We start from the raw sequence: 15329 nt of genomic DNA on the forward strand, positions 1-15329 counted from the left end.
ATCCAGTTCTTCATGTGATCAAAACCTTTCAGACAAAAAGGTTTTTACCAACCAGGTCCAGGTAATGACCTAATACTGCAAAGGTTACCAGATAAAATACAGTCAAATTCGAATTTCAGATAATAATTTTTAGCATAAGAATGTCCCAAATACTGAATGGAAATTCTCTATTTAATTTACTAAATCTGGCAACACCAAAACTGCCTTCCTGAGCTTCCTTCCTTGTTACATTGTTTGGAATTTTGGGTGTTCCCAAATTCTCTTAATGTACACATACGATTTCTTGCTTTACCCATAAAAGACTAATAACATTCATAGTGCGTGGATTTACTGATTAGAGTGTGACTTTTCCTGATTTATAATTTGTGTATATGCCGGGGTGGGAGAATGGATCTTATTATCACTGCCATGTACCAACAGCAGCTGCTGAGATAAATTGCATTAATCAGAGTTGTTTAAAGCAATACAAACCATTGGGGGAAGGATAAAGGACTAGTATAAATGAGTTCCAATAAGATCATTTTAACTGCAAGCTGAAATAATTTGTATCAAGGAAAAGAGAAATAGGAATTCTACTATGGGAGAAAGGTAATTTGGGAGAATGGAAAACTTTGAGAATAAGGCAGTCTGGGAAGTGGAGTTCTATAGTTGGGACTTAAGAGTATTACGGTCTCTAAGAAAAACACTAGGATGTTTGAGAGAGATGCAGAATGAGAGCCAGGAAGATGTCAAAGAAACTGAATATTTCAAGTTTGTGTGTAGGGCTGGCTCTAGATGCATGGAGAGCTGTAATCCCTTTCTCCTGCTGGCTTCTCCTATTCTGCTTGGTCCTTTGGTCCACCTGATTGATTTTGTTGTTTTTTATTAGTACTATTATTTAACTGCATTTGGGTCAAATAGAATCAATTTTGCAGTCTAGCTGGGAATCTCACCACACTATATAACATTATTTTTATGAGATACGGTCTGAATTTCAAAAAACTGACATGAAAATAAAATGTTTTTTTCATATAAGAAATCTCACATTTAATTCTGATCAAGCTTAAAGTGGCATCTACATAAATGAACATGCTTCTGAGTGAAAATCCAACAGCTGCTAGCCCATTTTTCTTAAACAATCCACCAGGCAATCAATAACCAAAAGCCCAAATCCTGGATGTATATATTGCTATATTCATTATATAGAATATTTACTATCTTTCAACGTGAACCCACACCCACATACACCTCCTTGTTGTTTAACAAAAGTCATGTCTCATGGCCAGAAAACATTATTACTTTTTTTTTTTGCGGTACGCGGGCCTCTCACTGTTGCGGCCTCTCCCGTTGCGGAGCACAGGCTCCGGACGCGCAGGCTCAGCGGCCATGGCTCATGGGCCTAGCTGTTTCGCGGCATGTGGGATCTTCCCGGTCCGGGGCACGAACCCGCATCCCCTGCAGGGGCAGGCGGACTCTCAACCACTGCGCCCCCAGGGAAGCCCAAACGTTATTACATTTTACATCTTTCGCTTGCAGTGGCCTTAAAGAAGTAGATGGGAAGCTTCAGACTTCTGACCCCCGGGTCCACGTCCCTGCATTCCCAGGCACGAGGGCAACTCCTGGGACTCATCACAAGGCCCCTCCAGCCCTGGCCCAGCTGGAGTGTGGTCGGTGGAGGTAAGGAGGGTGGAGGAGGCTCTGCAGCACACTATGCAAAGGGAAGAGCCAGCGGGGCTGAGGGACCCCAGGCTCTGCACTGAACCACAAGCGCTGGCCTCCCAGCCCCCAGGGAGGGGGGCACAGAAACAGCAGAAGCAGAAAATAAAATGTTGAAACACATCTTGGTTCAGCTGGATGTGTGGCTTATCCATCTGGTGGGTCTTGAATCCATGTAGAAGGCCTGGTCACAGTACAGTGTATTATATTGTATTACACTGAATACACATCAAAAACGTCTTACAGATTCAGTCCAATCACATGCATTTGACACCTATTTGACTACCTTTCTGGAAATACAAACATAATATATTTTAAAGAGAGGTGGAGTAGGAAAGATAGTGCATAGTTGTGCATTGTGTTAGATGTGGAGGTCGAAGGTGAAAAGACCTTGCTCTGACTTCAAGATGTTTACAAATAGCTACAAAGCAGACTAAGCTATTATAAAGAAGGGAGTTAATAAGTACAAGAGATGATGTATGTGGAAAGTGCATTGCAAATGTAAAGTGCTGTGGGGTTCTTCTAGAATGGGTCTTTAGATTCTATGCAAAATTAGGAGGATCAGATAAAGGAAACTGAGTCCTTGAGAAACTCAAGAACGAAGGTCATGAATTCCCGGTGGCCACCTTAGCCATAAAACCTTGGGCAACTTGCACAGCCTTCAACCTCAACTTCCTCCTTTGTTAAGTTGAGTGGATTACCAATATCTATATTTGAGGGTTGTTGAGTAGATTAAAAGCAGGTACTGAGTGAAGCACCTAGCATTGTGCCCGGCAGGAGTAAGGGCTCAAGAAACAGTCCTTCTTATTACTCCTTATTTTCGACTTCTCTGATTGAGAAGGGAACACTTGGTGTAGGGCTACTTTAGTGGGTCCTACTTAGGGGCACGGCTGAGGGCTAAGCCGTACAGTTTTCACAAGGAACAACCAGCGGCCTCCAGCTTACGCCCCTCGCCCCAGTCACGGACCAGAGAAATTAGGGCTCTTCTAGAGAAAACGGTGCCCTGGTCTCTTCTCTGTAGGCACTAAGGCAGAGCTGCCGCAGAAGCCCAGGTTTCGAAGCGGGGCAGGAGGGCAGGGAGGCTCCGAAGGGGTCGCAGGAGCCCGGACGCTGGTAGGACCCGCGCGGCCCCACGCCTCATCCCCATCGCGGGAGCGGAGGCGGGGAAGTGGGCGCTGAGGGGCGCGGGGCGACAGCCCTCTTGTCCGTGCTCGCCGAGCCGGGGCGGGCACATCTTCCCGCCGCCCAATCCCCAGCCTCAGTCGCGGCCTCATGAATAAGCAACAAAGCGAAGCGCCCTCCCCCTGGCGTCCCAGACAGCGGAGGGAGTCGCCACCGCTGCAGGGACCGCCGCGGGGATGCCGAGCGCGGGCACCAGAGCTCTCCTCTGCGCGCTGCGCGGCTGAAGGCGCACAGGTGAGGACGGGCCAGGCTTCTGCTACTCGGGCGACCGCGGCTGCAGACCGTGCACCCGGGCAGAGACGGAGCCGGAGCCCCTGGCGGCTCGGAGCCGCCCCGGTAGCTGTGCAGCCCGGGGAGCGCGGCAGCCCGGGGCGCGCCAGGTGTGCGCCCTGCGCCCCCGCCAGAGCGCGGTGCCCCGGCGCGGGGGGCGCGGGGGCAGCTCCGGGAGCGTGGGGCGAGGCGTGCAGGCCTCGGAGGACTGGCCTGTCTCCTCGCTCCAGCCCAGCCTCACGGCTCCACACCAGCGAGCGGGCCTTTTGTGCTGGCGGAGCTTGCAGGGCTAGCTGCTTTTGTGTGGGCTTTTCTTTCTTCTCTCCCTCCCCTCTCAGTCTCACAGCGGTGGTAGAGAAGTTCCCGCAGACTAAGATTTGCTCCTTTTAAAGCATCGATTGCAATGATCCCGATGCCAGTCAGTGCGAGCAGCCGAGGAGCTAATGGGGGCTGTGGTGGCCACCGGAATGTGTTGTGTTACTTTGCAGAAAACAAACAGTTGAGTGTTTAGCGCAAGGATGTCACGGAACCTCCTTGCTCAGACCCTGACCGGTCCCCCACGACACGGCAGGAGCATGCTCCTTGGAACGGTCACTTAATTGGAAAGAGGGCCTGCGGGTTAGACTCCAGAATGGTTGCAAGGTGATACCTGGAGGTGCCCAGATGTCGCATGTGCGTCCCGGTCACTGACAGAACCCGACCTGTGTACATTCCCAACATGCAGAGCCTCGCTGGCGAAAAATCGGCCGGGCGCACAAAATATAGAGCCTTTAAGAGTTTGGAGTTCTCAAAGATAAGAAATCTTTGCCTTCCCAAGCTGATGCCGAGGATCTGCCAGGCTCTTGGCACCTCATTTCAGTGTAGAGCTGCTGTGGAGGAGAGGAGAGAGGCTGCTTTAAAGCGTCTGCTTTCTTTCTATGGAAGTTTTAGTTTGAAACTTAAGGGGAAGAGGGAGTGGCTCCCAAAACCATCCCTAGAACTCTGAAGGATTTTTTTTTCCTTAGGGAGCAAAGTGTGTGGCCATAATTTGCATGTCTCCCCTCCTTTTTGTGAATTTCCTTCATCACAAGTGATGCTGTTGGGCTCCAAGGAGTCTTGTTTAAACACCTACAGAGTCAGTCACTGACCCACTTTCTGCTCACTTGCCGGCAGAATCCCACTGTAGCATCTACTGAAAGAAACTCAAAACTGGGTGAGATTTCACAGTATCAGAACATTCACACACAGTAGATTTAAGGGTAGTCTGATTTACTCTTATGAATAAGGTAGAGTTGTTATATTTGTCATATTATGAACTAAGCACTTATGCAGCAGACTTGATATTGGTTGTATTTATTCACAAAACTCCCAAGACTCAGCAAGTCTAAGGTAGCTACAGCAACAGAGCCAATTAGGGAGATGTGGATGTCTTTGTTTTCATGGGAGGCTTCTTAACATTATATTCAGCATTTCCTGCTAGACCTTTCAATATCATAATTTGGTTTTATGGAAATGGTTTGATGATAAATATAAGTATAGGATCAAAATGCGGACGATGGGCTTACCTGCTATGGAAAATCTCTACTCGTCAACCAAAGGTGTATTTCACTTTTTATTCAGCAGGTGTTTGCCTGAAAACTTGTGTAACGAATTGTATTTTTGTTCATTGAATTTGTTTATTCTCACATAGGGAAGCTGGCTATTCAGAGAGAACCTGCGTTTAATCTCTGTAGAATGAAAGCTCACTCTCTAATTAAGATGTGTAGTCAGTCCTGTTTTTTCATATTGTGTTTACTTGGTGATTATAAGAAAAGTATCTGAATCAAGTTTCAGCTTGAAATGTTAGAGATTATGCTTATTCCGTGAAATGTCTACCTGGGGATTACTTTCTCCTTAAATGCCAGCTAGTATTTAGAGATTTTGTCAAGCAAATGAGGTTTGTGAACTACAGAGAACAGAAATGAAGTGTCCCATTGGGTCATTGAAAAGAACTGGATGATGGATGGACAGGAGCTTGTTGACCAAGATGGATTAGGATGGAATTCTGCAAACAGACAATTCCCAGGTCATCTGGTCAACATGAAAAGCGGAAAGAGGAAGCTCCATGGAAATAGCTTAGGAGAAAAAGGATGTTATGGATGTTTCAGACTGCTCATATTTCTGTATTTTGAGGGGAATGAATGGCGATACCACAATAATATGTCTTAAATTGTATGATACTTAAAACATTTTTTCTTCAAACCATTTTTATGTCTATTATCACTTTTGTTGGTCTTTCACCTTTGAAGAGAACAGAATGAGCACTATTATCTTCATTTTGCAAAGAAGAAACTGAGTTTCAGCGATTTGCCCAAGGTAGAGTTGGAACTCGAAGCCAGCTTTAAGTCCAGCTTCTTTTACCAGGGATAGGATTATCGACTGGGAGTGATAAACACAGATATCTTCATTTGTCTCCATCACTAAATTGTAGAGGATAAAGCTTGTGGGCTTGATACATAGAATTTAGTTGTGGTCTGCAGGAATGGCAAAGCACTTTGCTGGCAGTTGCCAGAGTAATCGTCTTGACCCCAGCCTACTTATCCTCTTCCCTGTCAGCACGATACCACTTTTCTCCTGTGGGACTATGATTTTTCTTTGTGGTTACTCTATTCTCCCTCCTTCCACTGTGGTTGAACATGCTACTGAGAGGATCATCTGTCATTCCAGCCACTTAATTTATAGTGAAGGATGACTGGGGTCAGATCATCTTAAAGCCAATATATCAGGCCAAGTAGCAGTAGTCAATAGCAGTGAATAATAGTGAATCACAAATGGGGTACCTTAATTCTGTGTGCCACAGTTGGGTTAATAGGGTCAGAGTCTTGCTAAGCTCTGCTTCAGGCAAATGAGTTAGGCTTGGCAATGAGAGCCTTAAGGATTAAAAACAGAAAAGGTAAGACAGTGACGAAATTATCATTGAGGATCAGGAAAAACACAAAATGGAAAGGTTATTAAGACACAAACGAAGAAGGCAAAGAGCTTTCTTTTCCCATTATCAATCAAAGAATTACGAATTGGATTTTGAAAGGTGAAGGGGAATTGGGAAGCAAGTTAACCTGAAGCTCTGAAACTTGTCCCTTGTTCCTGGTGACCTCTCTCTCTCTCTCTTTTTTTTTTTAAATGAAATACACTCTGAAAACCTAAAATATAGCAGAAATGAGAATACAGAAATTATTACTATTATTAAAATCACACACTGGATAAGTAGCCAAAATTGACTAGGTGATGAACAAAACGTACAGTTAGACATGGATAGACTGTGAAATGTCATTGAACATCGTACAGTATAAAATAGAGATTCTGAACATTCTTTTTCGCGTTTTTTTTTGTTTTTTTGCGGTACACGGGCCTCTCACCATTGTGGCCTCTCCTGTTGCGGAGCACAGGCTCTGGACGCGCAGGCCCAGCGGTCATGGCTCATGGGCGAAGCCGCTCCGCGGCATGTGCGATTTTCCAAGACCGGGTCAGGAACCCGTGTCTCCTGCATCGGCTGGCGGACTCCCAACCACTGCGCCACCAGGGAAGCCCATTTTTTTTTCACATTTTTAAATGGTTATTTATATTCACTTTACACCACTGAATATTTATCGAACACCTCTCCTATGTGTCTACCATTATTAGCAATTATATGGCAAAGGAAGCTGAAAGACTAGTGTTTGCATGCAAAGAACATAATTTTATTTGAGGTGATAAGTCTTACAGACATGACGATTTGTGCTGGAGAAGCTAGGAGAAGGGTGGGAAGACAACGGGCCAGGCAGTTTTGTGACAGCAATTAGTAAACAGGACGTGACCTATGGGACCAGGGTTTGGATACCTGGGGTAAGGAAGAAGGAGGGAGCATTTGGGCTAGTGCAATGGCATGAGCAAAATTTGGGAAGCTGAAATGAGTACGGCACATAAGAGGGCAATATACGCAACTAGCGATGGTGTTTGTACTGGGCACTGGTGGTGTGGGGTTGCATAATAGGTGTGGAGTTTGGCAATTGTATGTTTGGGGTCATTAAATGATGTGTTTTGGGAAGGCAGAGGGTTGCAGTGGCAAAGGCAGGAAACTTGATATCTGACAGACATGATCACCCAGGCAAGTGAATTAACCTCTGTGAGATGGTAGTTTTCTCACCAAAAAAAAAAGAAAAAAAAAAAAAAAGGAAAGGGTAATGGTAGTACCTATCTCATTAGGTTGTTGTAAAGGATTAAATAACATAATTTACATAAGACAGTTAAACACTTGGCATCCCCTGAATGGTAGCCATTTTTGATTGATTATTGTCATCTTTTTTCTTAAGAGTAAACCATCTGGACTGTGTAAAATGGATTGGAGAGGAGAGAGTCTGATCAGGATCATCAGAGGCAGTTAAAATAATGACAATCCAGTGTCCCCAAGAAGGGACAATTCCAAGAGACATTATGAGGGAAGGCTCCACAGAGGTTGTGAATCTGGAATATATAGGAGAGAAGAGTTCAAGATGACACCGCAGTTTAGATGAAGATGCTGTGTTTGAGGTGGCATCCAAGTACCATCCAGTAGACAAAGAAAATCTAAGGCAGCTTTCTTCCCCAAACTCCACATCAGCTGTTTAAGGTATTTGTGTTTATCCCCCCAAAAGGAGAATATCAGGCAGATTGTCACTAGTTTTTTGGCATACTCTACAGGCCTCCTGTGTCTTGAGTACCCTTAGGGCAATGCTCATGTTCCTTATATATTATACATGAAACTCAACTTGCTTTGAAAAAAGCAGCTTTGTCACTGAAGAGAATGATTGAACACACTGTTTCCCTTTTGTGTCTGCATTTTGGTAACACACTGAACAATGGCAGCATACATTTTAGTTGGAAAAATATTGACCAAGTGTTTGAAAAAACCTGATTATTAAGTCTAACAAGACGGCTAAGGTGATATTTTTTTATGTTGCCTTTCATTTGTCTTTGAAACTTGAATGTGCCTAGACTTGACAAAGAAACAGATTCTGGACTGTATCTATTTAAGATTGTCCAAGATAAGGCTTGACAGAACAGCTTATCTGCTCACTGGTGGCAGAAATGCAGTAAATTGTTCAGAGGACTGCCAAGCCATTAGGATACCTTGATAGCGAAAGACATAGTGCTATGACTTGCTCAGAAAGAGATGCTTTTTAAGCTCTTAGAAGCTAATGTCCACTATCAGCAACTGGGTGAGAGTTCATTTATCTGAATTAATTTGCACTGACGGATATAGTGAAAAGAAAGGAGCCTCGAAAGTCACAGTGTAAAGGAGAAGTTAGAGACATGTTTTGTTTGTTAAATATTCTGATATTTGAGTTAATTTAAGATAATTAAGACCCAATTTCTAATAAGCAATGAAATCTCCCCTCCCTCCCCCTCCTCCAGCAAGGCAGGGCTATAGACATCAGCCAGTATTTACTAAACATTTCCTCTGTGCCAGGCACTTTGCCAGGGACAGGAGACAACATTGAGGAAAAAAGAAAAGGCCTAGAGCCTTCAAAATGTGATTGCAGTTGGTTGTTTAGGTTGAAATATTGTCATTGAATTGACAAGGGTCAGTCTTTCCTTATTTATTCTCTAACATCATGCAACTCCCAGCGAAGGACACCAAACTCATGGGAGTGGCTATGTGAACCTGCTCTGTGCTTGGAAAGACAGAGAAAGACCTGGAACTTGAAGGTCATCTACCAATTCATCTGAATTGCAGACATGTCCCCTGCTGCCGTTCCTACAGGCTGTCTTTTCTGCTACTTTTAAAGTTCAGGCGTCGCTTTGAATAGTGGGGAGAAGGAGCATATGGCTGCAATATGCAGACATAGAATATAGGCTTGCAATTCACCCCACTTTTTCTGTGGTAATTGGATTTAGAAAGCAGGTGGCTGACACTTCATTACAGAAGCAAAGTCTTTTTTTTTTTTTTGCGGTACACGGGCCTCTCACTGTTGTGGCCTTTCCTTTTGCGGAGCACAGGCTCCGGACGCGCAGGCTCAGCGGCCATGGCTCATGGGCCCAGCCGCTTCGCGGCATGTGGGATCCTCCCGGGTCGGGGCACGAACCTGTGACCCCTGCATCGGCAGGCGGACTCTCAACCACTGCGCCACCAGGGAAGCCCAGAAGGAAAGTCTTTTAGAACAATGGCAGAATTCCTTCACCCCAAAATTCTAAAGCTCAAAGTGTAGATGAAAATGAAACCTTGAAGGAAAAATCTGTTTTGGAAAGGCAGTAGAGGTTGTATTACATCTTTATTGTTTGTCCCCACTACCCTCCAAATCTGATTTGTTCATAAAATTCTCCTCTCAGTTCACATGACTCCAGAACATATAAATAAAATGTGAAGCATTTGTGCAATCATTTGGGTGCCTTGCCTACTTGATGGCAAAATTGTGGGAAAATGAAAGCATTTGTGTTTTTATTTTGTGTTCTATAGATAAAATATGAAAATGGAATCATGGAGATAGAAAGGAGTTCAAAGATTATTTTGTTTAACTCCTCATTCTGTCAAAGGAGAAACTGCGGCTATTTGTCCAGTATCACATAGCATGTTTTAACAACAATAAAGCTAGGATTGGGCTTCCCTGGTGGCACAGTGTTTGAGAGTCCGCCTGCCGATGCAGGGGACACGGGTTCGTGCCCCGGCCCGGGAATATCCCACATCCTGCGGAGCAGCTGGGCCCGTGAGCCATGGCCGCTGAGCCTGTGCGTCCGGAGCCTGTGCTCTGCAATGGCAGAGGCCACAGCCGTGAGAGGCCCGCGTACTGCAAAAAAAAAAAAAAAAAAAAAAAAAAGCTAGGATTCATTTTTCTCATGCCTGTCTATGCCCCTCTAAACTCTACTGCCACTCATGATGGCTTGTCTTTTTCAGGTTTTTAATCCAGAAGGATGGGGTCATGGAGACCCAACTTTTAGGCCACACTCTCCATCTCCTGGGGTGTTTAGTAAGATTTCACTGAATGGGAGAAATATTTGTATAGGAAAGGGCAGATCTCTGAACAGATCAGAAATGAACCAGAGAGTTCTCTAGCTTTTATGTATCTTTGACTATGTAGTTTATAGTTCAGCTTGTATTTTCAGAAATCAAAGGTGTAGTTTCATCAACTGTGAGCACTCTTGCTTTACAGCTATCATATGTTTTTGTTTTAAGGAAGGAAAATAGAGGCAGCAGGCCAAATACTGCTACTAATTCGGTTACCTGGCTATGAACTGGGATGCTTTATGGCTCATCCAAAATATGGGGATAACTAATGTCCAGAATGTTCACATGCTATTCCCTCTTTTTCAGATATCTTTCTCATATTCTCTCCTTTTAAAATAATGCTAGCTACCTGTATGTAATTTAATATTTAAATACAATTGCTTCAACCTCTCATCCTACATATGAGGATATGTAGCATCCCTTTCACCATCTCTGAGGATTCTTGGGTGGGGTGGCTTACATTTCTCCTAGTCATCTCTGGCTTCAGTTTTCTTCTGCTTCTAAATTTATGATCCCTGATATGCTGTTCCTTTTCTGCACATGGCATCTCATGACATCTTCCCATTCCTGTATTCTCCCAAAGAATTGTGGATTCAAGATTTCTTTGTAAAAAATTACCCCCGACTTGGTGGCAATAAATATTTATTATTTCATCCCATGTCTGTGTGTTAGGAGTTTGGGAGTAGCTTAGCTGGGTTGTTCTGACTCAAGGTCTCTCAAGAAGTTGCAGTCAAGATAGCAGCTGGGGCTGCAGTCATCTGAAGGCCTGACTGGGGCTGGAGGAGCTGCTTCCAAGATAATTCAGTCATGTGACGCTGGTAGTTGAGCAAGATGCCTCAGCTCCGAATTCATGGATTCCTCTTTCCTCATGTAGAAAAATTCAACCTTCTTTTTCTCTTCAGCTGTCTAGATTATGCCCTGAGCACGTGACCTTTTCTCTATCTCAAAAGGACCTGTAAGACTGAATGGGGTAACATGTGGAAGCTTCAGACTCCTTAAGGGGAAGAAGACCCTATGAAAATGTCAATTTTTTTTTTTTTGCGGCATGCGGGCCTCTCACTGTTGTGGTCTCTCCCGTTGCGGAGCACAGGCTCCGGATGCACAGAATCAGCGGCCATGGCTCACGAACCCAGCTGCTCCGCGGCATGTGGGATCTTCCCAGACCAGGGCACGAACCTGTGTCCCCTGCATCGGCAGGTGGACTCTCAACCACTGCGCCACCAGGGAAGCCCGAAAATGTCAATTTTTATACTTGATGTGTGCACATCACATGCTTAACCCAGATAGTTTAATGATCAGATGTGGAAGAAAGGAAAAGTATAACTTTTATAAAGATAAGGTCTTTATAGTTAGATTTAGAATTTTCATTCCTAGGTTTAATTTTCTAGAAAACCCACAGTATCTAAGAACTTTCTGATGATGGGATAGATAAGACCTAAAACCCTTAAGTTTGGGGGGAAATTAGCAGTTTTGGTATAATTTTAGTTGTCATGAGAGTGTGAGCAGTTTGTAAAAAAATACAATAAATCTTAATCTTACAATAATGTGTGTTCAGTAAAGACTGCTAATTTAAAAGTGTTTTGGTTCTCTTAAAAAAGTTTTTTTCAAAAACACACTTGTTTACATTGTTTAACTAGTTTACCTTTTCTAATCTTTTTTTTTGAGACATGAAGGTTTTACCTATAATTTTTATAGTTGTTGCAGAGAAAACAATTTAAATATTTTAAAGATAAATTTTAATTGAAAGTCATTTATATACTTTAAAAACTCTTGAATGAAACTGGTATTCAGTATTTTATGATGATATTTAATAAGTTTTAAAACATACTTAAAAGGTTCTGTGAAAGTGATGTAAATAAATGTTAAAATTACTTTTTATTTCCTGGATGTGTTGCTATTTCTGTAGTCATTTGACTCCATGATTAATAGAAGAATTGGGGAGAATATTACAAATGTGACTTCCAGGGTAGTTTATTTCAAGTAGGTATTTAAAAAACAATGAACTTAGTAACTACGTGTACCCTTTGCTAGAGAACTTCAAGTTAAGTCAGCTGAAAATTCAGCAGGGAAAAATGAACTGGGTTATCTGCGTCTCAAAGGTACAAAGAAATAGAACATTCCCTCCTATGTACTGTCTCTGAGCTGGGAGTCAAGGAGATTATTTTACTTATAGTTTAATTTAAAGGGGCTTATTTACAACATATTTATATGACAGTTTGATATGCTTTATTTTTCTGCAGGACTCAATTACTGGAATTGTCAACTCTACCAATTTATGTGCACGTTTCTCTTCCACTATGAGCAGACCAGTTGTACTGCACATTTGTCTGGCTTTCTGTAGCCTTCTACTTCTCGGCTTTGCCACACAATGTCTGGCCTTCCCCAATGTGGAAAGAAGGGAGATAGCACCTGTTCATGAAGAAAAAGGGCAGTCTGAGAGGCTGAACACAGATGACCTAGAAAATAACTCCATTACTTCAAAGTACACTCTGGTCTCTGAAGAACCAATGATAGTGTTAGCAGGACCATCAACAATGTCATTAAGTAAAGTATTCCCTAGTAACAAAGAAACCCCTCCTATAGGAGCTGGGCTCACGCAGCCTGATAGCCCTGGCGTTTACACTGCTACTGAGCCAGTGATCTCAGCAGGGGAAGAAGTGTTTGGTTCCAGCCAGCCAGAGAGAATGTCTCCCGAAAGCGGACTTTCCAAGGCCATGTTAATGAACCCTATCACTCCAACTGCTTCTCTGAATATTGATGAGAAGGAGGAATCCTCCCGTAGTACCATCATTCAGCCCATTGTGGAAGGGACCACCGAAGCAACACAAGGTTTTCTGCACTATGTGGATGATCAATTGTTTGCAACTGAAAATCAGGCAGGAGTTAGTCTGGGACATTCACCTTTATCCTATGTGAATGCTAAAGAGATGCTAACCACCCGTCCAAGGACTGAGAAATTTGAAGCAGACCCAGAGCATAAGACAACTTCTTTTCCTGGTGCTGAGCCCACAGCAGGCGCTGAGCCTTCCCAGATGACAGCTGATAATACCCAGGCTACTGCCACCAAGCACTGGCTCGCAACCTCCGAGTCCACCCTGAGTGTTGAGCCAGAAACTGACAGCCTGCTGGGAGCCCCAGAAGTCACAGTGAGTGTCACCATAGCTGTTCCAGCTGTCTCCGTCGTAAGTGTTGAGTGGGATGACACCAAATTAGAGAGTGTAAGCCAGATAAAGACCCCAAAGCTTGGAGACAATACAGAGACTCAGGTGAGAAAGGAAACATCTCAGACAACCCAAGCAACCAGTAATGGTATGGAAGGCATGAAAGGGAGCGAAACTTTGACAGAGGCTGCAGATGTGGCTCTGAAGCTGCCTGAAGGGGAAGCACACAGGGGAACAGCCCTGCTAATAGCACGTGGGGATGAGAGGTCATCTGCCTTCACCGATCAAAGTTCCTTTACTCCCACAAGTCCAGTGGAAGGTATGAAAGTCTCTGTGGAAAACCTGGTCCAAAATACTGCAGACTTCATGGAATCCACCAAGGAGAACAATGCCATGCTGTTCGTAGAGACCACTGTTTCCATCTCAGAATATGAGTCTGAGGCATATCAGCCATTGGGAAATACATTTAAAGGTAAAAGAAAGAAAGAAAAAAAAGGAAAAAAGCTTTGTTTAACTTGGAATGTTTCTGTTTGGTTTTATTATTTTTTAATTGACATATAGTTGACACATAACGTTGTAATGTTTTATGTTTTTTTTAAAGTGACAATTTAGAAGTAAGTTATCTAAGTTTTAATGAAAAGCAAAAGTAAATAAATAAAAAATACATTTTTCATAAAAATTACATCCAAATATAACCCCTGCATATAGACCTGTGGTATTCAAATGGGAATAATTTGCGTCATGCCTTGTGCCCACCCCCGTGCCAATCATTTGGCAATGTTTGGAAACATTTTTTCCAGTTTTATTGAAATGTAATTGACATATGGCACTGTGTAAGTTTAAGTTGTGTGGCATAATGATTTGACCTATATACAACATGAAATGATTATCACAATAAATTTAGTGAACTTCCATCAACTCATATAGATACAAAATTAAAGAAATAGAAAAACATTTTTTTTTCTTGTAATGAGAACTCTTAGGATTTACTCTCTTAACTTTCATATATAACATATGGCAGTGTTAATTATATTTACCATATTGTACATCACTAGTACTTATTTATCTTACACCTGGAGGTTTGTACCTTTTGACTGCCTTCATCCAGTTTCTCCTCCCCCTATCCCCTGCCTCTAGTAACCACAAATCTGATCTCTTTTTCTATGAGTGTGTTTGTTTTTGAAATATAATTGGCCTAAAACACTGTGTTAGTTCCTAGTTAGTTAGTTGCACAACATAGTGATTCGGTATTTCTATACATTACAAAATGATCACCGTGATAAGTCTAGTTACCAGCTGTCACCATACAAAGATCTTACATATTTATTGACTATATTCCCCACACTGTACATTTCATACCTGTGACTCATTTATTTTGCACCTGGAAGTTTGTACCGCTTCATCTCCATTACCTATTTCTTGAGACATTTTTGGTCATCACAGTAGAGAGCATCTAGGGGGTAGAGGCCAAGATGCTGCTAAACATCCTACAGTGCACAGCAACCAAGATATATCTGAGCCAAAAAATATATATGTGTGTGTATATATATATCTGAGAAACCCTGATGTAGATTAATATTTTTTAAACCTTTTATTATGAAAATGTGTATATTTACAGGAAAATGTGAAAAAATTAGCTATATGTTTAAATGATATACTCAACAATGTTGGATACTTATTTATACATTGTTGTAAAAAGTACTCACATTCCTGATATTTCTTACCAAAAAGCCTTAGGTAAATATTTATTTCATAGTATTAACCATATGAGTTCTCTGACTTTGTTTTCCTAAAAAGAAATTCTTCTAGAAATAAGGGGGAAAAAATACCAGTACAGATAAATCCTCTCTGCTGGCTTGATTCTGCACTTTCTACTTCCTCGTGGCTTCTACATCTGTGAATGCTATGAGCTGACAATCCTTGCATTTGTTGCTGAAGGATGATGTTTTTCTTTTATTGTGTGTAGTTGGTCAGATAACAGAATAGGGAGGGAAAGACTTAGTGTAATGTGCATATGCTCATTCCAAATTGTTTTGGAATATGTA

The 15329-nt window shown here is 42.6% G+C and overlaps 1 protein-coding gene across 4 annotated transcripts in view; it reads left to right on the plus strand.

Annotated features, from left to right (window-relative positions):
• The first annotated feature begins 3018 nt into the window (after positions 1 to 3018).
• The window catches only part of ARMH4 (armadillo like helical domain containing 4), a 138832-nt gene continuing 126521 nt past the window's right edge, over positions 3019 to 15329 (plus strand). For all 4 annotated transcript variants that reach the window (XM_060003430.1, XM_060003431.1, XM_060003432.1 and 1 more), the window contains exons 1-2: positions 3019 to 3111; positions 12364 to 13756. In XM_060003430.1, coding sequence (XP_059859413.1) covers positions 12421 to 13756 — 1336 coding nt within the window. In that variant the 5' untranslated portion in view covers positions 3019 to 3111; positions 12364 to 12420. The remainder of the gene's footprint in view (positions 3112 to 12363; positions 13757 to 15329) is intronic.

This window comes from Delphinus delphis, chromosome 2 (assembly GCF_949987515.2).
Source record: "Delphinus delphis chromosome 2, mDelDel1.2, whole genome shotgun sequence".
NCBI lineage: Eukaryota > Metazoa > Chordata > Mammalia > Artiodactyla > Delphinidae > Delphinus > Delphinus delphis.